The sequence below is a fragment of the Pristis pectinata genome, chromosome 4, assembly GCF_009764475.1.
Source record: "Pristis pectinata isolate sPriPec2 chromosome 4, sPriPec2.1.pri, whole genome shotgun sequence".
Taxonomy (NCBI): Eukaryota; Metazoa; Chordata; class Chondrichthyes; order Rhinopristiformes; family Pristidae; genus Pristis; species Pristis pectinata.
Window position 1 is genome coordinate 99,192,675 of NC_067408.1, and position 25,938 is coordinate 99,218,612.

Sequence of the window (25,938 nt, forward strand, 5' to 3'; positions counted from 1 at the left end):
ATCACTGACATATGTCGTGAAATTTGTTGTTTTGCAGCAGCAGTACAATGCAAGGCATAAATATGACTAAGTCACACTCAATGTAACTGCACTGTGTAATGAATTGACCTGTACGATTGGTATGCAAGACAAGTTTTTCAGGGTACCTCAGTTCAAGTGACAATAATAAACCAATACCAATAAACAAATATTGTAAAAGAGGAATAATGAGGTAGTGTTCACGGACCGTTCAGAAATCTGACGGTGGAAGAGAAGAAGCTGTTCCTAAAACGTTGAGTGTGGGGTTTCAGGCTCCTGTACTTCCTTCTGAATGTTAGAGCAACTCACAATCATTTATCACATTTTTATACTCTCAACGTTTTTGGAACTGTGGCTGTTTTCATATATTTCACATGGAATTACAGTGTGGAAGGCAGTTGTATCACATGCTTTTTAATGGTTTGTTTATATTGCAATTGTAATTTTCATTTTAGATGCATTTGAAAATGAAATGGGCAAGAAAGCTCGATTGATGAATATCCTAATCCAACTTAGAAAATGTGTTGGTCATCCTTATCTTTTTGATGGTAAGCAAAGCAGTAATCCTAAAAGAATATCTGGAGTAATTCAAAATTCTGCTGTTTCACCAGATTTAAATTCATCCCACGTGCAGGTAGAAAATCTCAGTTGTGATCATTCAGAGTTAAATGATTTTGTGTAAAGCTAACCATAAATGAAATTAATTTAGAATGTGGCAAAGAAAAAACAGAATCTTTGTTTCATTAAAACTTTATTGCATCCCTAGAATGCCTTAAAAAAACTTCACAAACCATACGTTACTTTAGAAATAAAGTGGTTTATTGTAGAGGAAAATGCAGTGGCTAATTTGCAGAGAATAAGGTTGATGATTGTAATCTCTTATTGATTGTGTTGTTAAGGAAGGTATGTTGGTCAGAACACCAGGAAAATCTCTTGTTAGTAAGTTAACTATACTTAATTATTTTCAAAGTGCATATACATCCTGGGATTACATTTATATTGAGAGGTCCTCAAAATATTAAATAATTCACATAAATGACCCTGATATATTTTTCAAAAATATTTTGTTTTTTTTATCAATATTGCTTTCTGTCTTTTAAAGGATGGATGGAAATTGTAATAATTTTGATGTCTCAGTCCAGACTTTCCTCATTTGTTGCATCTTGTGTTTTGTTTTTTAGGTGTGGAACCAGAACCATTTCAGATTGGAGATCACCTTGTTGAAGCGAGTGGTAAACTTCACCTACTTGACAAATTACTGGCATTTCTGCACCCCAGGCATGATTATTAAAATTCCTTGCATGAGATTACTCTGAGTTCTGTGCACAATGCCAAAATCAACTAATTTTTGGGAACTAATCAAGTTTTACATCAGTGTCTACATAAAGTTACAGAGCTAAAGAATGCTGGCTCAAGAGTGGAAAATGTTAGATTACCTCGTAAAATTAGTCTCAGATTCTTGTTAAAGTGCACATCTCTGACATGTCCCTTATTTCATTGCTGAACAAACCCATAACTACTTTGCACTGATGCATAACAGCATAGCTGTGTCATGACTAATACATTCACGTGTATTTTTATGACTGGGAGGTGTCCCTGCACTGGCATAATCAATGCTTCATCATTCAGCTTTCTGAACTAGTTTAGCCAGATCATCAAATTATCTCCATATAAAGAATTTTTAAACTGGCATAATAATTTGTATTGTTTGTGCATCGACACGCAATGGCTGAAGACTGATTGGTGTAAATTTTGCCTCATAAATTTTAAGGTAGTTTAAGCCAATGTAAAAAAAGAAGAGAAAAAAATAAAATTATGAAGGTCACAGTAAAATATTTTGTGATAAATTCACACTTTTCACTGCTAAGCCTCTTCAACAGTAAAGGAGTAAAATAATGGTAGTTGGTCTCAGTAGTTACTTTCAAATGGGTTTACTGTTGACTATTACATCATAGGCATTTTAGAATGATGCACAATTCTCTTTTTAGTACCTACATTGGCACACCACCTTATTTTTCACTTGCCTTTGTGAAACAATCTATTTATCTGTTTTCCTGGAAGCTGGTATCATAATCAGAGTATGGTTTCTGGGAATTGCAATTTAATCTTTATTGCAAAAAGATACAAACTGAAATCCAATATTATCTGGAAAGTTGAGATTTGGCATATGATAACTCTTGTTTATCTGGTATTCATGAACTGAGAATATTGAGCAATTTCATAAAATGCTGAAATGGTGAATTTTATTTCAAGTGTTATGCAAAATAAATGTGAAAAGACCTTTTTGGTTTATTTACGTTTATACATAAGGACAGTGCAGTCGTAAGCTGATTAGCAGCAATATCTTTGAAGATTTGTCACTTACTGTAATGGTGATATGAATTACTTGTGCTGTATTTTACAGAAACACTGTTTAGCCATAAATATAGAATTGCATTGTAACACATTGATATGTAAAACGGTAGGGAGTTGACATATAGTTTGGAAGGTTATTTAAAGGTTTATGCATAGAATATTAGTGCATGATGTACAGTAATTTTTTTTGAGCAATTCTCATGGTACTGGCACATCCCATTCTCCATGGATATTGGATGGCTGATAGTATACTGCATTTGCTATTATCAGTAAGATGTCCAGTACTAGTTCCCTCTTTAAACAGAAGTGTATGCATCTTGTGCACAGGGAGAAGGAGGAATGGATAAAAAAAGTAAATGTCTCTTGAATGAAACAAATGGATAATTAAGCTGTAATTTAAATTTATTCATCAGAGGTCATCGAGTGTTACTGTTTTCCCAAATGACAAGGATGCTGGATATCCTGCAGGACTACATGGAATATCGAGGTAAAAGCTGCAACAGCATTTATGTTACGGACTCAGTGAAAGTCCCTTTAAGATAGAGAGTGTGTGTGTATGTGTGTGTGGGGCGTGCTTACGTCAATAGAAGATAAAGGACGTAATGACGTTGTTGAAGAAGTTAGAAGAAGAAGAAGGAGAGAGAGAGAGAAGGGAGAGAGACACCAGCCTGCTTGTTTTCTCTATCGATGGATGAGAAACAATAACTGTGTTTGCCACTGAAATCCATGTATGGAAGTTGGAAGTAATCCGGTGGAGTTCACTTTGTTGCTGACCTGTAGAAGGAAACAGGTATTTGTGTGTGGACGACCACGGTTCGGATGCTTTTCGGGGTGAGGAAGTCACTACCGAGTAAACACTGAAGTGTCGTTTGGGTTCCATCGAGGAACATTTGGATTTCGTATGTACTCTCTCTATGTTTTTCTACATCTACATCTTATCTTCAGACAACGGTGGTTGTTGAAGAAGCCCTTGCTCATGTTTCACCTTATGGCTTGCGGAACTGAACTTTAAGAACCATTCAGGAACTGGGAGTTTTGGACTTTGTCACACACACACACGACGAGTTTAGTTTTGGGGTTAACGTTCGAGGTTTAACATTTTTGAATTCTAACATACTAACATTTTTACTTTTATTTTACGTATTATCATAAGTAGTGATTAATAAAATAGTTTTTAACACTAAATCATGCTCAGTGTGTTTCTTTTGTTGCTGGTTCGTGACATTTATGTAATGATTCCTTTTTAGCCAGAAATTTTGAAAAAGTGTACAATTGGACTTGCCTGTCTCAGTTTCCAGTCATAGAAATGGAATGGTAATGGGATCCAGGCAATGTACTGTCAATTTATTTTTACAATATCCGTAACTAGCTTTGTAATTGTGAGAGCAAATGAATGGCAACAACATCTTAATATTTTACTGAATGCTAATCAGATGGGAATCTGGTTCACTGTGATGTAATTTTTCTATGCATTGTCCTTTTTATTTCAGGAAATTAGTTCCTGAAGGCAAATGTAACTTTGTTTGCTTGAACAAAACTTACTAAATGGTTTACCTCTGTCCTATCAGCATTATCCTATCACAGCTGCTGTGTTTTGGATGAAACATTAAGCCAGAGTCCTTTTGCCCGCTGTCAATGATGTAAGAGGTCTCATGGTACCATTTCAAAGTAGAATAGAGGGATCCTCCTTGGTGTCTTTGCTAATATCCATCTCTCAACCAATAACCCCAAAAATAATCACTTTACTGATTGTGCGACCTTGCTATGCCCTTGTTGGCATTTTTTTTTACTATGTTATAGTGGTACTTAAATGACTGCTAATTGTTTAGGTAAACCATGAGTCTGTGTAAGGCACTATATTTAAATTGAAATTTTTATTAATATTTTGTGATTCCCACATACATCCGTAATCTTACTTTCTTGAAGGTTACAGCTACGAGCGTCTGGATGGGTCAGTACGTGGAGAAGAACGATATCTTGCAATCAAAAACTTTAATCAACAAGATGTATTTGTTTTTCTTTTAAGCACCAGAGCAGGTTTGTAGGAACAAGTATGATATTTTCCCCTAAAATAATACTGCCAATTTAAAATCATGAAATTCTATCGCACAGAAGAAGACCGTCATGTCCCTATTGGCTACATGAAGGTTTATACTATCTGTGTACTTTATAATCCTTTGTTATTAAATAGTTATCTAAACTCTCAAAGTGTTTTCTGGAGACTATTTCCAACATTGTTTCTGATAGAATATTCCATATATTTTAAAAAATTCTCCTAAACTCTTTGTTCCTCTGTAGTTGATTTTAAATTTACTGACTCGCTAGCCATTGATTTTATCTATTTACCTGAACAAAATAATTTATACCTCTGAGCAGCTTGGTCCTCTTAATTTTACTGTTCTTATTAAAAGAGAATCATTTTTTTTTTGGTGCTGCTTTGTGGCTGAAGCCTCTCGTTCTCAATATACGATTTTTATTTAGCCCTTTTCTGCTGAATTGCATATTTGATTCTCAAATATTATGATTTTCTTTTTAAAACAGGTGGAGTAGGAATGAACCTGACTGCTGCTGATACTGTTATATTTGTAGACAGTGATTTCAATCCTCAAAATGACCTTCAGGCATCTGCAAGGGCCCACAGGATTGGCCAGAAAAGGTGAGGGAGTTAATGTTCATTGGAATGCTAAGCTTATATTTGAATCCATACATTACAATTTCTTGAGGATGGTTGAATGTCTAGGTCTGGCTCCAGATCCAGTGCCTTTTACAAGCTTTTAAAACTTAAATGAATATACAATATTACCTTCTGAAAACACAGTTTGTGAAATTTGTTGTTTAAAACTGTTCTATTGAGAATTTATGCTATATATCATGGTTGTCATTTTCTTTTGACAAGTGTTAGTTTGTTTATTCTTGCAGATTTTCATTGCTGAAAATTATTCCATAAATATTCCCTAATACAAGTTGACAGGAAGCGTTTGGAACTGAATTCATTCAGACGAGTAACTAGATTGAGATTGAAGGCTGGTTTGGGTGGCTAAGGATTGCAAAATTAAAAAAAAGTTTTTTATAAGAGGAGGTGGAGCTGGAGGTAATGAATGACTTACCCCTTTTTTCAACTCAACCCCAGCAGTGAATAGGTACTTGAGTTTCTGGTATTTTAAGCAGCTGATTTTGTTCAAATGTTGGTGTTGCCAAAATACATTGATTATATTGAAGTGCTCTTAATTTGACTATTTTTAGAATGAAAGTCAACATTATCACATAATGTGAATCAAAGATGCACTTCAGAACTTGTAAGTCATTGGCCTCCTACTGATTCTGCAATTTTGTCTTGATCAGTTTTAGATGGAGCGGCTTGTGAAGTTGGTATGATAATATTCAGAGTAAGGATTATGTTGGCCTTGTCCGGGAGAGAAGGGGTCACAGAACTGTGAATTGGCCCATCCTTGTTTTAACTTAATGCACATAGAGATATAGGACTTCAGAGAGAATCAACGGACAGCATTCTGAAGCAGGAACCACAAATAATGTTTTTCTTCTTTTCCCCTTCACTCTGATTTTGGGCTACTGAGTACTTTTTCCACCACCTTTGCTGAAATGTACTAAGTTATTGAAAAGGTGAAATCTCCTTGGTCAATGAAGAAACCTGGCTTGTTTATCCAGGAAAAATATTTGCATATTTAAAGAACAACTGTTTTGCCTTTGTTTGCAGTATCTATGCAATTAGAGAAATCAAATCAAGGATATTTTTGTGTAGAACAGATATCCTTTCAATTATAGGTACATGGTTACAGCAGAACGTTATGGCTTTGTCTGACAAATACATCGATCTGAGAGCTTTCCACTGGGGAAAGACCTTGATTCTGCTTTCCATTAAATACTATCATGTTGTTAGAGTTCATCTCCAAGCACCATGGCAAAGCAAGATAGATTCATTCTCTATTTTACTGTTGAATGTAAATACCTCATCACTTATTGTTCAACTCCATAACAAAAACACAATTATACCAAATGTTTCCAAGTGGAAGGGATTATGGAAAATCCAAGTTTTCTCATTTGTTCTGTTTGCGTGTTTATGTAATTAAGAGGTTTTGTACTTGGCAACAAAGTCTTGACAACGTAAGTAAAAATGTCGTTATTGTAAAGAATTGAAACTGAAACTGGAGAGTAATTTTTCAGTGTGAGAACAGTGTTATAGTATGGTTATTTGCTTATCCAAAAATTGGTATGGCTAAGTTTAGAAAATGCTGTATGATGCTACATGCACTAAAATCAGCACATTTGTCAAAATGAATAGAATCATTTTCTCCTCTAAAGTGATCTTTTTGTATAAAGACCAGTTAAAATTATTCGTCTGATTGGAAGAGACACAGTTGAACAGTTGATATACAGCCGGGCTATGTCAAAATTGAAGTTGACAAATACTTTGATTGAAGGTGGTCAATTCTCAATGAAGGAAGGAGAAGAATCATCTGGTACTTCCGACATGCAGGTGAGCAATTGCTAACTGTTATGGTCCAAATGGGCAAAGAAGTTATGGGTCTGCTGTTGTAATGGGACTTTCTAGTGGATTGGATCTTGGATTGCCACCTCTATAACTATCATTTAGAATCAAAAGTTTTGTGCTTTGTACACTGTAATTTTGTTTTGCGAAACATGTCAAAAATAAGTAATCTGCTGTGGAATGGTTCAGTTATTTTCCCAACATCCATTCCAGGTTCAATTTTCAAATAACCAAAAAGCAAAATACTGCAGATGCTGGAAATTTGATGAAAGGTCATTAACCTGAATCTTCCTTAAGATGATGAAGATTAAGTTCGTCCAATGGCAGAAGTTCCCTTGAACCTATTTTGTCCAATTGAACCATCTTCATGTGTAAGCATGAACAATTAAAGCCTGCAGGCCATCTGACCACAAGAATCTCAGAGGTATACGTAGTCGTACCCTCACTCCTGCAGGATCATTGGTCAGGGGCTGTGCAGTCTTGGCTTGAAAGAAGTTTAAACCTATGTTGAATCTTAAATGATCCAACACTTTATTCACACCATTTAACAAACTGCTTGCAGCTTTGCCAGCATTAATATTTTCCATACTAGTTATAGTGAACAATATTGGTGCTGGCCACAACCATTTATTTTAACACTGTACACATTCTACTGTAAACATCTGTGTATAATTAAGCAACCAAGAGTAAACTTGAACATTAGCTACGTGATATCTCATAAATGATGCGGATAATGGTAGCATATTGTTTATGTAACAGGAATAGCTAATCAGCTGCCTGATCATAGGGCTATATTCCAACATGGAACTGTACATTTAAATTCAGTAATTAAATAATATCAATAAATAAAATCTAGTATTGGTAAAGGGACCAGAAACAGTGAATTGTGATTCACTAAGGTCCTTGGAAAGGAAATCTGTCTGCATAGATACTTTTCCAGATGTATGTTAATATTGTTCACTATAACTTTTCTCTGCAAAGGCTCTTTGAGCCTCACAGTTGTACTGAATCACCACAAAGTGCAACAATTAAACGGGTGGATCACCCAATGAATCCGATAAAAGAAAACATGTCAGTCAATGTGTAAAGTCCTACAAATCAGCAGTTGGGTAATTGTGCCACAACTGAAAGAGTTATCCCACACATTAGTTAAGGCACATTTCTGACATAGAATCATGCCTTTCAACTCATGTCCCAGACTCCTCCATTATCCCTCTCCTCAGCGGATCAATCAGTACTGTTCCCTGTTGAACCCCACTAGGATGAAGTACTTGGGGCAACACAAGCACAGGATGTACCCTGGCTGGGGAATTATCCTAGGCTCAATGGATAATGGTTGATTGAATCTTGAAAGGCAAACCTGAAAAACTGGGCTTGCAACTGGTAAGAGCACAAGTCTTGGAGAAAAGCCAATCTACCTATCTAGGACAATATTGGGAGGAGTGGCCAAGTGCAGCCCTTTCAGACATATCTTCATACTGAGGAAAGCCTCCATTGTGTTGTGTGACACTAACTTCAAGCAAAATGAGGTGGATTCAGAACAGAACCACCAGCTCAAACCCTGATATCCATGAGGCATTGTGAGCCATCAACGTCAATAGAGGAGCGGCATGGTTGCATAGCGGTTAGTGTAACGCTATTACAGCGCCAGCGACCTGGGTTCAATTTCTGCTGCTGCCTGTAAGGAGTTTGTACCTTCTCCCCGTGTGTCTGCGTGGGTTTCCTCCAGGTGCTCCGGTTTCCCCCCACATTCCAAAGACGTACAGGATAGGAGCAGTGGGCATGCTATGTTGGTGCTGGAAGAGTGGCAACATTTGCGGACTGCCCCCAGCACATTCTTAGCAACGCAAAAAGACGCATTTCACTGTGTTTTGATGTACATGTGACGAATAAATAAATATCTAATATCTATATCTAGAGTTTGTGGACTTCACCACAGCCTAAAAACCCAGCATATCCCAACTGTACAATGTAAACTGATAAACTGATGTTCCACGTCAAAACACTGTTATCAGGGAAGATTGGAGACTTGTTGGAAATGAACAGTTTGGAAGTGATCCAATAGAGGTGTAGAAAAGATAACAGAGTAAAGCAAGTCTGGAGCATTGCAAGTTAAACTGTGACATTACTATATGGGACACAGATGTAAAGTGACAGTAAATTTAGTACTACTGAAGGAATCTTTTCATATAGAGTAATCAGCAAAAATGGAACAGGTCTGACCTTAAACAATAACTTGCCTGGTGGCTCCACTTCAAGAATGAATAGTCGCCAGCACGTATCTTGGAAACATGGCAAGAGGGCTCGGCTGCAGGTGAGACTGAAGCAACGTGGTTACAAGACCCCTCTCCCCAGCACACCTACGTTAGACTATTGTATATTGACTACAGCTCTGCCTTCAATACAATAATCCCAAGTAAGCTTGTCACCAAACTCCGAGACCTAGGACTCAACACCCCCCTCTGTAACTGGATCCTTGACTTTCTAACAAATAGACCTCAATCAGTGAGGATAGGCAGCAATACTTCCGGCACGATTATTCTCAACACTGGTGCCCCACAAGGCTGCATCCACAGCCCTCTACTCTACTCCCTATACACTCATGACTGTGTGGCCAGATTCTGCTCTAACTCCATCTACAAGTTTGCAGATGATACCACCGTTGTAGGCTGTATCTCAAATAGCAATGAGTCGGAGTACAGGAAGGAGATAGAGACCTTAGTGGAATGGTGTCATGACGACAACCTTTCCCTCAATGTCAACAAAACAAAAGAGCTGGTCATTGACTTCAGGAAAGGGGGTGGTGTACATGCACCTGTCTACATCAATGGAGCTGAGGTCGAGAGGATTGAGCACTTCAAGTTCCTGGGAGTGAACATCACCAACAGCCTGTCCTGGTCAAATCACATAGATGCCACGGCCAAGAAAGCTCACCAGCACCTCTACTTCCTCAGGAGGCTAAAGAAATTTGGTTTGTCCCCTTTGACTCTCACCAACTTTTACTGATGCACCATAGAAAGCATCCTATCTGGATGTACCACGGCTTGGTACAGCAGCTGCTCTGCCCAGGACCGCAAGAAACTGCAGAGAGCTGTGGACACAGCCCAGTGCATTATGGAAACCAACCTCCCCTTCTTAGACTCTGTCTTTACCTCTCGTTGTCTTGGTGAAGCAGCCAGCATAATCAAAGACCCCACCCACCCAGGACATCCTCTTTTCTCTCCTCTTCCATCGGGTCGAAGATACAGGAGTCTGAGGGCATGTACCACCAGACTTAAGGACAGCTTCTACCCCACTGTGATAAGACTATTGAACGGTTCCCTTATACAATGAGATGGACTATGACCTCACAATCTACCTTGTTGTGACCTTGTACCTTATTGCACTGCACTTTCTCTGTAGCTGTGACACTTTACTCTGTACTGTTATCGTTTCTACCTCAATGCACTCTGTATTAACTCAATGTAACTGCATTGTGGAATGAATTGAGTTACTGTACGATCGGTTTGTAAGACAAGCTTCTCACTGTACCTTGGTACAAGTGACACGGTACGGTACACGGTGACACGGTGGCGGCACGGTAGCATAGCGGTTAGCGCGACGCTATTACAGCGCCAGCGATCGGGGTTCAATTCCCGTCGCTGTCTGTAAGGAGTTTGTATGTTCTCCCGTGTCTGCATGGGTTTCCTCTGGGTGCTCCGGTTTCCTCCCACATGGCGAAGACATACGGGTAGGTTAATTTGGGTTTAAAATGGGCGGCGCAGACTCGTTGGGCCGGAAGGGCCTGTTACCACGCTGTAAATAAAAAAAATTAAAATAATAAACCAATACCAATACTTTGTAAAATAGACAAAACTTCAAATATTGCTTAACAAAGCAGCTAATCCTTGGATTGAAATCTGTAACAGATGGAATTATAGACTCCTCACAGAAGGATGAGCTAAGCTAACCCCAAGGCCTTTACATGTTAATTCTCATCTTGCTCTATAAATAACAAATTTACAAGTATTGCAATTCTGATTTAAACAGACAAATCTTCAAAATCTTACATTAGTTGCATAAATGTTATGATTTCTTTCTTAATTGTATGAATGAAAATAACATTCAAACGTCAAAGATAACTATTACTTTATTTGTTTTATTTCACTGCAAAAACATATTAGCAGTATAGTTTGGCACAATGATTCATCGATGTTCAAAGTCAAATTTATTTGTCTTTTTTACTGTAGCTGAGTGAAATCCTGAAATTTGGGTTGGACAAGCTGTTGTCTTCTGAAGAGAGTACTATTGAAGATGTTAGTCTGGAAAATATTCTTGGAGAAACCAGAGAAGGAATGTGGGTCACACAGGACCAACTGAGTCACAAAATGGAAGCAAATGAAGAACTGGAGACTGCAAGTATGCGTTTGTGATTTCTTACATTACTCTCGTCAGACTCTTTAACCTCCTTGCCATAAACTTGATTTTTTTTAATTGCCTCCTGATTGCTTTAAAAATTTAATTACTTTTATCTAGTTTCGACCTCTGCTTATGTTCCTTTTATTTATCTGAGGGGTATGGATACATGTGGAACCACTGCTTGTCAGTGCAGCAAAACTATTTAAATTTTGCCATTCAGTAGGAAGTTCAACAACTTCTACTCGATGAGAATGAACTGATTTGTTTCCTTGTCAGCTTAGTTACTTCAATGGGTACTTAAGGTGATGTCATTCCCCTGCACTTGTCCTTGTAGGTGGTAAAGATCATAGGTCTGGGAGTTGCTCTCAAAGAAGCTTCAGTGAGTGTCTACAGTGCAACTTGTAGACTGGCTGGTGTCACTCAAATAGGCTGCTTTGGTTTGAATGGTGTTGAGCTTCTTGAGTATTGGAGCTATGCTCCTCAAGCCATGTGGAAAGTATTCCATTATAACGCTCACCAATGCCTAATAGATGAAGGAAATATTTTGGTGATTTAGGAATTGAGTAACTTGCTCAAGATATACTGTGTCTGAATTGTGCTTATTGCCACATTATTTATATGGCTGGTCCAAATAAGTTTTTGGTCAATGATCACCTATAGTACATGGATGGTGATGAGTTTATCAATGGTATTGCTGTTGAATGTGAAGGGGAAGTTGTTAGTCACTCTCTTGTTGGAGATGATATGAGTACATCTTGTACATCTTGGATAGTACTCTCTTCAGAAGATAACAGCTTATCCACCCAAAAGAGGAAATAAATTTGAATTGAACTTTGATGAATCATTGTGCCAAACTATGGTATTAATGCTTTTTGACAGTTATCGGGTAGAATCCAAGTGTTTTGCATTCCTTATAGGCACTTCCTGCTTCATTGTCTGATAAATCATGAATATAGATGTATTGGGGTTTTGGCCAGTGGTGTGAAATGTGAATGTGAGGCTTGCCACAGTGCTAAGTGTGTGAGGATGTGGTGAAATTATGAACATTCCAAGTGGGTCCTGGTAGGTGAGTGATTGAGGTGGTTAACTGGCCAATATCTGAGGCTGGTGATGAGCTTTGCAAGATATGGCACTTGCAGATGCATTCATTGGATTTGTAGACGCCTTTAACATTGCATCTGGATCCTTGGTGCTTGACTCTTGGCATCGATTTCTAGCATTACCTCCTTCCGCTGCCTTCAGTTTGGAGGATCCCCTTCTCCTTTGCAGATACGGGACATCATTCCCATTTTGCATCTCCTCCACTACCTTTTAAAATCAGCATCCAAAAACTTTGAATCCTGCTGTCTCCTGCCTTGAACCATTCTTCACGTTCTACTAGATCTACTCACATGATGAACATTTGCCAATGCTCTAATGGCAATTTCCCTCCAATGACAATTCCCCTCTTCTTTAATAGCTAATCACACAGAATATTAGGTCCAAAGTGGAACCATTCAGCCAATGAACAGTAATTGAAACAGGAAATGCTGGAAACACTCAATGGGTCAGGCAACACCTGTGAAAGAAGAAACAGGGTTAACATTTCAGGTCCAAAACCCTTTGTCAGAACTGGAAAAGACTTTCAGGCCATGAGCAGAACTGTATACACTGGGTGAACAATGCACGCGCTATAATTAACACACAGTGAACATTTGAAATGTTTCCTTGCTTTATATTGGATTTGGGGCTAGTTGCACATCATAATACCCACTGTCATTCTGAAGTGCTGTCACGTTTATCTCACAGGCATTGCTAACCTATTCAAGTTGTTTGCTAACTTGCTAATTGACCTTCATTTCGAAGAAAGAATTAAAATTGAATACATTGACAGCTTACATTGTTTTGCCAGAAAAGTGAACAGATTTGAAGTTTTTTTTATCCAAAAAGCACGGCTAACATATCCAGAATGATTTACTTGCCAAACCATGTATCATGGTGAGAAATTTAACAGTTGATCCACAAGTAGTCATTAATACTGTAACCAGAATATCTTGGAAAATATCGTTTCAATTTGTCTATGAAATGGGAAAAATTAAACTGCGTGGGTGCATAAAGGAGATATTTTGACTTTTTGGTTATGTGAATGCAGTCATATTGTTAAACTGTAATTTGTTACCAAGGTCATATTTTGTTTTAGTGCACATGTACCAGTATGAGGGGAGAGATTACTCAAAGGAACCTAGTTCAGCAGACCAGAAAACCTTTGAACAACTTCTAGAACTTCACAAAATGGTACTTGAAGAATCCAGTAAAGGAGGAAGATCACTTCGCACAAAGTCCAATGTAAGGCAATTGATTTCTAAGTATTTTTCAAGAGTTTTGTACACCTTTCATTCAATTTGTAGTAATATTCTTAACCTATTAAATACTGAATATCCTTTACACGATATATCTTTCATCTACTGATGGTACCAACACTATTTTTGGTCAATTTCTTCTGTGAAATACTTTATTAATCAAATTAAAAAACGTTATATTTAACGTAACTTTTTATAAAATTACAAAACACTGTTTAATTAAAATGCTTGCATTTATATTGCTCTATCACATTAAAAAAATCTCAAAATACTTTACGGAAGTAATTGCCTCAGAAGCATGATGCTAATTTTTATCATGTTATGCTAGCAGATTAGCTAAGGGGGGAGCTAGTGGAAGAGATGTATTTGGAATTTTAGAAAGGCTTCAATGTGAGGTTTACAAGAGATTATTATACATAATTTGTCAAAATGGGATTGGGATTAATGTACCAGTGTGGATTGAGGATTAACAGATAGAAAACATACAGTGGGTGAAAGAGGTCTTTTTTGGGTTGGAAGGCTGTTCACAATTTATGCAATTATATAGGGCCTTGGTGAAACCAAACTTGGAATATTGTGCACAGTTCTGGTCTCCTTACTTAAGGAAAATCGTACTTTAAACAGAAGGAGTGAAACAAAGATTCACCAGATTAATTACTGAGGCAGGTGGGATTGTTCTGTCAGGACAGAATAAATAGATTGGGTCTACACTTTCCAGAGTTTAGAAGAATGAGAGGTAATCTCATTGAAACATCAAAGTTCCTATGGGGCTTTTCAAGGTTGATGCAGAGATGATGTTTCCCCTAATTGAGATGTCTAGTTCCTGGGGCTGCCATATCAAAATAATGGGATGGCTATTCAGGACTAAGATGAGGAAAAAAAAATTCTTCATGCAGAGAACAGTGAATCTTTGGAATTCTGTGTTCAAGGGAGCTGTGGAGGCTCAGTCATTATGTATTTTCAAGATAGTGATGGATAGATTTTTGAATATTAAGGAAATTACATGCTATGAGGTTAGTGCAGGAAGCTGATGCTGGGGTATAAGTTTGGTAATGACCTTTCTGAATGGCAGAGCAGGCACAAGATCCTGAATGGTGTCCTCTTCTATTTCTTGTGTTCTTACATAAGCAAATTCCATTATAATATTGTCCTACAAACATGCAGTGAAAAAATATATAGCTGTTGATCTGTATTTAGCGGAGGGAGGAATAATGGCTAAAAGCCAGGGAAGTTCACTATTACTTGTAGATTAATGCAACAGAAATTTTAGCTGCGATTTGAATTTGGGATTTTTAATTTTAACATCTAATCCAAAGGGCAGCACTTATTCATTGCAGATTTACTCATTGTAGACTATGAATTCAAGTCCTGCTGGAGCTTGAACCTACAGTTTCTTGAATCAGTTGAGAATTATATCAACTGATCCAAGTTACAATCCAGATATTCATCTTTAGGTTCCTGCAAAATACCTTATGTTTGTAGCAAAATACAAACTGCTGGAGGAACTCAGTGGGTCAACCTGCTGAGTTTAAGTTCAAGTTTATTGTCATGGACAGACATACATACCCAGGGTATAAATGCCATGAAAATTAACTATTTTGCCACAGCAACACAGTACATTACAAACGTGACAAACATAAATTAGATAAACTTAAATTAACATAAATTATGCATAACTTACTCAACAAAATAAACAAAAATAAACATAACAACATCAGTGCAAGTTGAGAGAAATATAGTTCAAGGTAGACTTAGGGTTTTTCAGGTCGTTTCAAGAATCTGATGGCAGTGGAGAAGAAGCTTTTGTTGAACCTTGAGGTGTGGATCTTCAGGCTCCTGTACCTCCTGCCTGATGGCAGCAATGAAAAGAGGGCATGGCCCAGATGATGAGGGTGCTTAATTATGGATGTCACCTTCCTGAGGCATTGCCTCTTGCAGGTGTCTTCGATGATGGAGAGAGCTGTACCCATAATGGAACTGCCTGAGTCCACCATTCTCTGCATCCTCTTGCATTCCTGGGCATTGGAGTTTCCATCCCAGGCTGTGATGCAACCAGTCAGAATGCTTTCCACTGTACATCTGTACAGTGCTGTTTCCTCCAGCAGTTTGTTTTTTGCTCTAGGTCTCAGCATCTGCAGATTCTTGTGTCTCAACTTTCTGTTTATGTTTCATGCAGACTTCATTTTCCATACTGTAAACAGTAAAACAAAATCTGATGCATGTACATAAACTGTGCGATATACATGCCAAGAGTACACGATGAGCCATTTGTGTTGAACATATTGGAACCAGTATGGATGTTTCTATGTTGGATGACTGCTAAACTAGCGGTTCATGGTGAAATCTGATCATTATCGTTGTTGTCGTAGAAGTAACACAGAAGCAAAAAGGACTACCAGGAAATTGGGTAGAATAATAGAATATTTTTTCACTTGCATATTAAAACTGTACTTAAAAAAAAAAGGAAATTCCACTCTTGTTTCACCCTGCAGTAATTTTCATAATTTACCTCAGAATATTTGAAATGAGTAAATTGTGTTAGGGAGCTCCTACTTGACTCTGCATTGCAATACATATGCTACCATTCTCAATTGTGTCTCTCTTTCCTTGATCCAGTCTGATATCAAGGAAGACAGAACTGTTAACAATTGATTAAAGCTGCCACTCAAAATAAATTTTAGAGTTAATGAGAAAAGAATGGACAAACTCACCCTTAATAGCCCCATGAATAATTTTAAATCATTCTTTCATCAGGTTTGATTTTGCATCTTGCAGCACTTGACAGCAATATTAGTAGTCTTATCAACTAACAAATATGCATTTGGCAAAACTAAAAGATGGTGATTCTGAGATAACAGGTGTCCAGTTGGCCTTTGAGAAGAGACATATTGCTAGTTATTCCTTTATTAATAAGCACAGTTTGTGTAAAAATAACAACTTTACATGTAGCATCAAAACCTGAGCTGTCTGATCAAACAAATTGAATCAGTGATCCTTTATAGATATCAGCGTATAGCAAAAGGTAGAACAACCTGTCAGTGCATATTTTGGTATCAATGAATCAAGAGAACTCATCCTATGAGGGAAATAAAGATTAATTTTCCATGAAATGTACCAGCTTTTCTCCCCTGCTCCGTACCACTGATTTGGTTGATTTTTACAATTTGAATTGGTTCATTATTGACACGTGTACTGAGTGAGGTACAATGAAAAACTTGTCTTACATACCGTTCACACAGATCAATTAATTACAACAGTGCATTGAGGTAGCACAAGGTAAAACAATAATAGAATGCAGAATAAAGTGTAACAGCTACAGAGACAGTGCAGTGCAGGTAGATAATAAGGTGCAAGGTTGTTCTACTATTTCTGTGACTTCCCGAGAGAGCAGAGGTTGGCCCAATAACCATAGATGAGATAGAGGTGTGCAAGTAAGTCAGTAAAATGTACACCATTAATTGGAAAACAAATAAAACAGATGAATCTGGAATCTGAAACCACAACAGAAATGCTGCAAGAACTCAGCCAGTTATGCAGCATCTGTAGAACGAGAAACCAGTCAATATTTGGGTGACCCTTTCTCAGAACTGTGGGGAGCGTGGAGGGTTCACATTTTTAAAGCAGAGCTGGGAGGAGTAGTGAGGGAGGTTAAGAGAGATCAGATGATGAGGATAAGTACTGACTGTTAGCAAGGCATTTTAAAGAAACAGGGCGAGAAGGGGTCATAAGCCTGATAAAGGGAAACAAGGAGAGAACAGTTTCTTGAAGTTAGAGAATTAAGTGTCCATTCCAGAGGGTTGTAAAGTGCTTAGATGGAAGATAAGGTATCATATTTCCAGTTTACATTAGGCCTCACTATGGCAATTAATTAAGGCAAGAATCAATGAAGTATAAAAACAGAAATACTGAAAATGGCATAACCCTGCTTTGGTTCCCAAGCTGCAGGAGATTCAGCTGAAAATTGTGTACCCGTTAGGGTTTTGGATAGGGCTCTAGCAGGCAATCCAGAGCTGGATATACTGTATTCCCATACTGAGGGCCAAGAATATATGCCCTCTTCAATCTACATACCCCTTCTTTACAAATAACTAATGCCTTTGTAAGAGTTGATTTTTCTAAAGCCAAGTTTAATCTCAACCATGAAATATTTATGAGAATGTGTCAGGGATGATGGGGGGGAAAACTTCTTCGCACATTAAAACTCATCCTCCTCATCCTTCAGCTCTTCCATTCGGTCCAGATTCTGACTAATTGTTCAACCTGTCAGAGTGCTCACAAAAAAAACCTTAGGGATTTTAACCAAGTGCAGCATTAATAACGAGATATCTGCCTCATTTACTGCAAATATTTATGGCAATTACTTTGTAATATCATTGGTATAAAAAGTAAATTAACATCAAGAAAAATAATAAACTTATGACAGTTTAAATAGTTCAATAACATCATACTTGCCCTCAATTTAAAACATCATCATTATTTATCCTCAATTATGAGAATTTTAGTTTTATGATAATTCTAGATTGGCATTGAAAACTATCCTACTTATGAGGTAGATGTCTTCTAGCTTCCAGGATCTTAAGTAAGATGAACGTGAACAAATTCAGTCCAGTTAATTAGAGAGGTCACAGTATGACAGGTGTGGGGAGTGGAACAAAATATGACATTAGCACAGTGTAGTGTGTTCTTTGGGAGCTAAGGCTCAGACATATTTTGTAGAGAGTTCATTTTAGCCACTGTAAATTTGAACTGGGAGTCCTTTTGATACTGTTGTCAAAAGGAATCGTGTTTTGTTCCCTGGCTGATATGCACTCACTCCCCTTGATCAAATACAAAGTAAAAAAGGGAAACTTTTTTTTCCCTGAATCAATAAGGAATAGCTATCTTATTTTGATTTTTATCTGCATAGCTTCTTCCAGTTGCTGCATTGAATATAGCCACCAGAAAGAAACGAATATTGTCTCCTGAAGAACTTCAGCAGCGACGTCAGAAATGTCAAGAAGCAGCAGCTAAGCGTGCAAAGCTACAGGAAGAAAAGAAACGAAAGCAAGAAGAGGAGGAGCAAAAGAAAAAGTAAAGGCTGTCTCATGTTACTTTTTTTTGCTTGGTTTTGGGAGAATATACAGGATGTGCAGTGCCCTCACCAATACCAAATTTTGTACATCCAAATTCGCTAGCTAGGAACACAGATTTCTGTGCATGCGTGTTGTCTTACAGAGTCATTATTCAATGGAAGTCTTTGATTCAATGGAAAGTATTGCAGTTAAGCAGGTTTCAATGTTGTTAACATCGTGATATCAAAGGCAGTAATATGGCTATGTGGGTTTAATAGTTCATTGTCATAAGTGAGCCCACCAGGAGTTTTCAAAACCACTGAACAAAAATTTTTCCCACTACTGTTAAGTAATAGAAGTTAGAATAGTAATATTTATGAATGCAGCTTGGAAGAGAATTAAATGCACAGCTTTTATTGGTGTTGCTTTTTTAACATAAGTATTTTTCTAGTTGATAAATTAAGGTGGCGGTTCCCTGCAAAAGAGTAAGACTTGTAAGGAAAATGTATATATACTTTATCCTTCAGAGGGTATGTGATGCATTATTTATTATTGCTGCAACCAACATGAGGACTGTGTACAACTGATAGCTGCTGGCACACCTTCATTAGGAAGAAGATTGCATTGTACATTTTTAATTACTTATCAGTCAGCTATTGTTGCCAACGATAAATGCTCACAGAAATAATGTAGCATGTCACCATTATGTTTTGCCATCTGTATTGTTCTTCAGGAAGGCAGTAATTTCCATATTATTGTATGGAAGGAACTAGAATTTTACAAGGCAAATTTTGGGCATATAAAAAATAAAAATTAGGGCAAAAATGAAATACCATTAGCAACATCAAGAAAGATTTTACTGGTATAATATAAAAATACTGCTCGACTGGAAAGGGATTATAGCCTGTAATTCATTCCAGGGGTGAAAACGATCAACATAACACTTAGATTTCTATTTTTTTAGTTGTACCTGGATATTTTAAGATACAGTACCACATATGGGTAAAGATGTAATTGCAATCAGCAACAAATCCAGAAGGGGTTTGCAGTTCAAAAATAGGAAAGTTATGTTGCAATTGTACTGAATGTTAGTGAGGCCTCACCTAGTCTTGTTACCCAATGAAAGGTATAGCATTGGAGGCAGCCTGGTGAACCTCCTTTGTACTAATTCCTGGGATGAGATGGTTGTCCTACCAAAGGAGACTAAATAGTTTGTGCCTGTATTCCTTGGAGTTGAAGAATGAGGGATAATCTTATTCAAACATTTCAGATCTTGAGGGGGGTTGACAGAGTAGATGTTGGGATGTTTTCACTAGTGGGAGAGTCTCAAACAAGGGGGTGTAACCACCTGATCAGGGGCAGGTCATTTAAAACTGTAGTACATAGAAGTTTCTTCTCATAGAGGTGGTGCATTTCTGGAATTCAGGTGGTGGAAGTTGGATCATTATAAATACTTAAGGTGGAGGTGGATAAATATTTGATAGATCGGGGAATAGAGGGATATAGAGAAATGGCACTGAAGTGGAGTTGAGGCCAGCATGGATCAGACGTGATCATATTGAATGGCGGGGTAGGTTTGAAGGATTGAATGGCCTACTCCTGTTACGATTTTATTCTGTATTTATGTTAAATAGTGGCTTTCAAAAATGAATACAATAGATTCTAGAGTGAAAAAAAGAATGGGGCCTCCTTGATTCATTTTGCAGAGACTGGCCTAGGCTCAATGAGCCACTGGGATCCTTCTGTGGTGCTATTTAATGATTCTATTCAGGAACTAAATGGGATCAAGAGTAACAACTGTTGGAATCTGTGCAGAGAAACAAATAGCTTTAGCATCGTCAGCACCATTCCTGTTTTATTGGCAATTGTTTTCCTTGCACTCCTGAAAGTATTGATTTCTTGCTGAAGTATAAGATTACACTCCAATGTTTCACTAACATGACTCATTTTGTGTGAGCCTTCATGCTGATTGTTAACAGCTTACTTGATAATGGAGTACATGAAACTTTTCCTCATTCAACATTGATGTAAATGATCAAAGAGCAACGATCAGAAGCAAATCTTTTTGCTGAATCTCATTGTCCTTATCTCCAGAATATTCTGGCTAGTTAATTTTTAAAAAAATCTATTTTGATAAAAAAAATCAGCTAATTACTTGTGACTGGGAATCTAGCCTGAGGCAATTCCACACTACACTACTTAGTGCCTTCTGCTATAAAACAACTGAATCATTGAGAAACCTCACTTCCTAGATGGAAGTATTATGAAATTTTTGTTGAGAAATCCTTAAGAAGAACTTGCATGTATCAGAATCAGATTTACCATCACTGACTTATATGACGTGGAGTGTGTTGTTTTGTGGCTGCAGTACAGTGCAAAGACATAACATTACTATAAATTACAAAAATAAATAAATAGTGCAACAAAAAGGAATAACGAGGTAGTGTTCGTGGGTTCATGGACTGTTCAGAAATCTGAAGGCGGAGGGTAAGAAGCTGTTTCTGAATCGTTGAGTGTGGGTCTTCAGGCTCCTGTACCTGCTCCACAATGGTAGTAACGAGAGGTGGACGTGTCCCAGATAGTGAGGGTCCTTAGTGATGGATGCCGCCCTCTTGAAAGTGTCCTTGATGGTGGGGAGGGTTTTGCACGTGATAGAGTTGGCTGAGTCTACAACCCTCTGCAGCCCCTTGTGATTCTGTGAGTTGAAGCATTTGTGCATTTACCTTGTGCTGTTCTTGTCCTCAGCATGCCAGATGGCATCTGCACAAATTGATTACTTTTGAAGTATTGCCATTTTTGTTTTGGACAGAAAAGAGCAGCCAGCTTGTGCATATCATGCAGTGTAGGTTCTTAAAAACATTGGTTGAATGTAAACGTTGATGCTTCCTGTTATTCACCAGTGACTTCGATTTAATATGTCACTCTAAAGGCATCGCCCTTGGGTCCCTGCAGTACTGAAGTTTCAGCCTAGATAATGAGCTGAAGTAAGGAATGGGGCTCATATTTATAACCTTTTGACCTTGGCAAAGTTCTGCCACTGTATGAAGGGTTGTCATAGTTTATTTTACTGAAACGTTTTATAGTATACATAAAATGCTTTTAGGAGAAAGGTCATAGCTCTGTATAAGTAATTTACCAAGTTATCAGGAGGTCCCAATCACTTCAGAGCCAATTAAAGAATGGGAATATAGAGTGGAAGATTGCTGAGTGAGTATGAAGAGCAGGAAATTGTTCAATGATTATGAAGAGCAGGAGATTAATGAGTGAGTATAAATTGGAATAAATTAAGTTACCTAGATAAGAGGCAAAACTGACTGGCAATCAGAAAACAGGATTTGCAAAAATTGGTCTTTTTTTGGTTGGCAAGATGCGATGAGTTTTGTGCCACTGGGATCAGTGTTTGGGTCTGAACTTTTCATAGTCTGTGTAAGTAATTTGGATGAAGGAACTGATTTGACTAATGACACAATGATAGGTAGGGAAGCAACTGTGAAGAGGACAGGAAATTGCAAAGGGATATAGATGGGTTAAATGAGTGGACAAAGATCTGGCAGATGAGGTATAATGTGGATGGATATGAAATTGTCCATTTTGGCAGTAACTTTATTTTGCAGAGATCTGGATGTCCACATGCATGATTTGCAAACTTGCAGAAGTTACAGCATTTGTATGCAGCTCTGTATCCAGGTACAGCAGATACACAGGAAAACAAATAAAACTGCAAATATTGCAATCTGAAACAGAAATGCTGAAAGAACTCAGCCAGTGAAGCAGCATTTGTGGAAAGAGAAACCAGTTAATATTTCAGGTCAAAGACTCTTCAGAACCCTTCATTATGAAAGCTAACAGAATGCTATTGTTGAATGTGCGGGTGGGGAGATTATGCTTCTGTTATATCTTCTTCTTAGGTATTCTCTCAGGATTGAAGATGACTTGCTTCCATTCCTGTTTGTGGGTTCTGAGGTGACTGATGAGGCTAATCTGGGAACCACAGTCTCTTCTACAGACTGGGCAGGAGGTGTCTGACAGGGCAGATAGGTAGTTAGTTTGTGAGGTGATGTGTGCTCCTTCCCGAATGTTGCATATTTTCAAAGAGGCTTTAAGTACATCCTTGAATCTTTTCCTTTGTCCACCTAGTAATCCCTTTCTATGACAGTGCTCAAAATACAGTCGAATTAGCCGAGATCCCAGTGAACGAGGATCATGCTCGAGGGGCTGAAGGGCCTATTCCTGCTCTTGTTTTGTGTGTTTGCATGAGTGTATTGCAGCCACATTTACTGATATGAAGATGGGTGGAAAAGCATGTTATGAGAAGGGCACAAAGAGTCTGCAGAGGGATGAACTGAATAGAGAAGTTGTCTGATACAATACAATGTGGAAAAATGTGAGGTTATCCATCTTGGTAGGCAAAATAGAAAAATATGTATTCAGACAGGATAGAGACTACAGAATGCTGTTGAGGGATCTTGATGTCCCCGTTCATGAAACATAAAAAAAGTGAGCATTCAGTTACGTTAAAGAATGCAAACAGAATGTTGCCCTTTTTTGCAAAAGAGATTGAGTATAAAAATAGGGAAATCTTGCTACAACCGTACAGGTCATTGGTGAGACCACACCTGGAGTACTGCATACAGTTTGGTCTCCTTATTTAAGGAAGGGTACACTTGCATTGAGGACACTGTAGAAAATGTTCACGGGGTTGATTGGGTAAGAGGTGATTGTATAAGGATGCGTTGAGCAGGTTAGGCCTTCACTCACTGACTTTTTAAGAATGGGAGATTTTTTTAAGGGATTATTTTGAGTTTTTTCAACAATCAGTTTATCTTTAATAATTAACTAACATAATATTGAATAAACTTTCTCTCAGGATGGCTTGGTGGCATTCTTGTGGCTACAGATCACTATGTCTTCCGTCATTGGATAGTGGAAGCGAGGATGAATCAGAGGAAGATGAAAATGACCTTCCAGGTGATCTGGATTCTGCAGATACAGAGCAGACATCCATTCATTATGTCCTTGGGGATGTCACTCACCCTTCAGCTGCTGACAAAGAGGATGCCATAATAGTGCACTGTGTTGGCAAGTAGAAAAATAACTTGTTCTATTGTTGAAGTCATGCATCTTGAATGGTGGAATGTCATCTCATTCACGTATCTTTCCTAATCTCACTGATGTATATGACTTATCTTCTATTTGTTCACATTATCCTGTGTCCCTGTACCTGCATCCTTCTCCAGCCATACAGCTCTCTGTATATAGCCTTGTGTGTTTTTAACTGGGAAGTGGGCAAGAAATTACATTTGTTTTCTTTTTTGGGGGGGGGGGCGGGTGGGGTGGGCGGCACTTTAGACATACAGATATAAATGATTGCGTGATTATTGTGGAGGCTGGTCAGCCTCCCCATTTGACATATACATGTCCTTAGTTTCCAATTTTCATCTGTCCACTATTGGTGCTGTCTAGGCTCTAGGGTACCATGTGGCAATCCAAACCTCCCTACCTCTATTTTCTTCTTTGAAGGCATCCTTAAAACCTATCTTTTTGATTAAGGTTTAGGTTGCCTGCACTAATGTCTGACAGTATTTTGATAATGCACCTTGAAATGTCTGAAAATGGTTTTCTATATTTGAAGTGCAAATTATGTTTTATTCTGTTATCTTTTAGATACTCCTGCTCAATAAATACTGTCAGGCTGCCCTAGACATGGTGCTTAAGTTTGTGCCTTGATATCTTCCATGTACTTGACGTCAAACCGGCACACCGATGCTCCTGAATCTGCTCAGATGATTGGATTCCCCGTCCCTCTGTTTGAGGGACATCTGAGTGGCATCTGTTCGAAAGGACTGGTTCCTTTTCCAGATCTGACCATTTTCATTCCAAGGAAGCTGCTCATAACTACGTTTACTTCCTAGAAGAAACTTGAATGACACAGCTGCTGAAGCTTCTGCTTTTTTTACACCCATTCATAAGGAGATAATTAATAGACCAAACATACATTGTTCCTGAATGCCAAGGAATGTGAGCAATCCTACCTTGTAGAACATGCTTCAGTGAAATATCACAGACCTGAAGAGCGAATATGCTACAAAATGCAGCTGAGGTTCAGTGCAAGTTCAAGATGAATAGAAAGGAAGAGCCCTTATTTGTGATTAAAGTATTAAAAGGAACTAATTTGAGAGACACAGATTGTTTCATTATGAAAACGTTTTATTTCAGCCCAGATGATGGCCGCTTCAGCTTCATTAAATTCTGTGTTTTGTTTGACTTGCCTGAAGCATTTAGTTCTTTCAAATTTTACTTTTCTTTAGATGACTCTGGAAGATGGGGGAATGGAGGATTGTTTACAGCATTGGAAGTTAGATCCAATGAGCCAAGAAAGCAGTATGGAAAAGCAGGGAAAATGAAAGGTAAGAGAGACCAACATTTTAAAATTATGCACTTTTTATTTGCTCTCTCTTTTTTTAAATTGACTGCATTCTAAACACCATTGAACCGTTTTACCAATGTAAGTGTGCAGGTTTTTGGAATAAAGTATCTTGTGTTTAACATAGATTTATACTCAGGTTTGCAAATGTTATTTCACTTTGCTAATTTTAACATCATGTTATCTGCCACTGCAGATATTCTTTCCAGACATGAAAAAGGATTATTAAGTAAATAATTGGATTTTTAAATATTCATTTTTAAATAACTTTAAGACTCTATGTAGGCAAATCCATTCACTGATCTCCACAGTTGTTTCACTTCATTAAATGAACATCTAGTTTCACTCATTGTGTGAACGTGGCATCCATCAAACAGCATAGCATTTAATTCAAAGCTGCAGTCTTTACGACTGTCCAGATAGGGCTGATGGAATCTGTACAATGAGCTATAACATGTGACAATGGCTTATAGATTTGGAAGTTGAATAAATGAAGAAGGTGCAATTTGATAAAACACTAGCTGTTTTCCATTAATGTTTGGCTAGTTAGGTAGGATCTGTCTCACCTTATCATTTTTGGTTGTGTAGGTAGTTGTCCCTTAAAACTATTCGCTGAGTTTGGTCTGAGCCCGACAGGGTGAGGTAAAGATAAAACTTACTAAAGTTAATTAAATGTTGCAACTAATATAATGAAAGAATTAAAAATAATATAACATAAAATATTGCAAGAAGCTACAGAAGAATCATACAATACACAAAACTGTGTTCTGATATTACCTTTATACACTAGAAATCTTACAGTTTTAAACTCTGAGTTGTAACCCTAACCATAAGTCACACATATTT

At 37.7% G+C, this 25,938-nt stretch overlaps 1 protein-coding gene across 1 annotated transcript in view; it reads left to right on the plus strand.

Moving 5' to 3' along the window:
• The window catches only part of chd1l (chromodomain helicase DNA binding protein 1-like), a 70,871-nt gene that overhangs the window by 26,839 nt on the left and 18,094 nt on the right, over positions 1-25,938 (plus strand). The window contains exons 9-19 of the mRNA XM_052014549.1: positions 474-566; positions 1,200-1,296; positions 2,787-2,860; positions 4,300-4,410; positions 4,915-5,029; positions 6,712-6,868; positions 11,110-11,278; positions 13,458-13,603; positions 18,524-18,687; positions 23,536-23,747; positions 24,977-25,075. Of these exons, the coding sequence (XP_051870509.1) occupies positions 474-566; positions 1,200-1,296; positions 2,787-2,860; positions 4,300-4,410; positions 4,915-5,029; positions 6,712-6,868; positions 11,110-11,278; positions 13,458-13,603; positions 18,524-18,687; positions 23,536-23,747; positions 24,977-25,075 (1,437 nt within the window). The remainder of the gene's footprint in view (positions 1-473; positions 567-1,199; positions 1,297-2,786; positions 2,861-4,299; positions 4,411-4,914; positions 5,030-6,711; positions 6,869-11,109; positions 11,279-13,457; positions 13,604-18,523; positions 18,688-23,535; positions 23,748-24,976; positions 25,076-25,938) is intronic.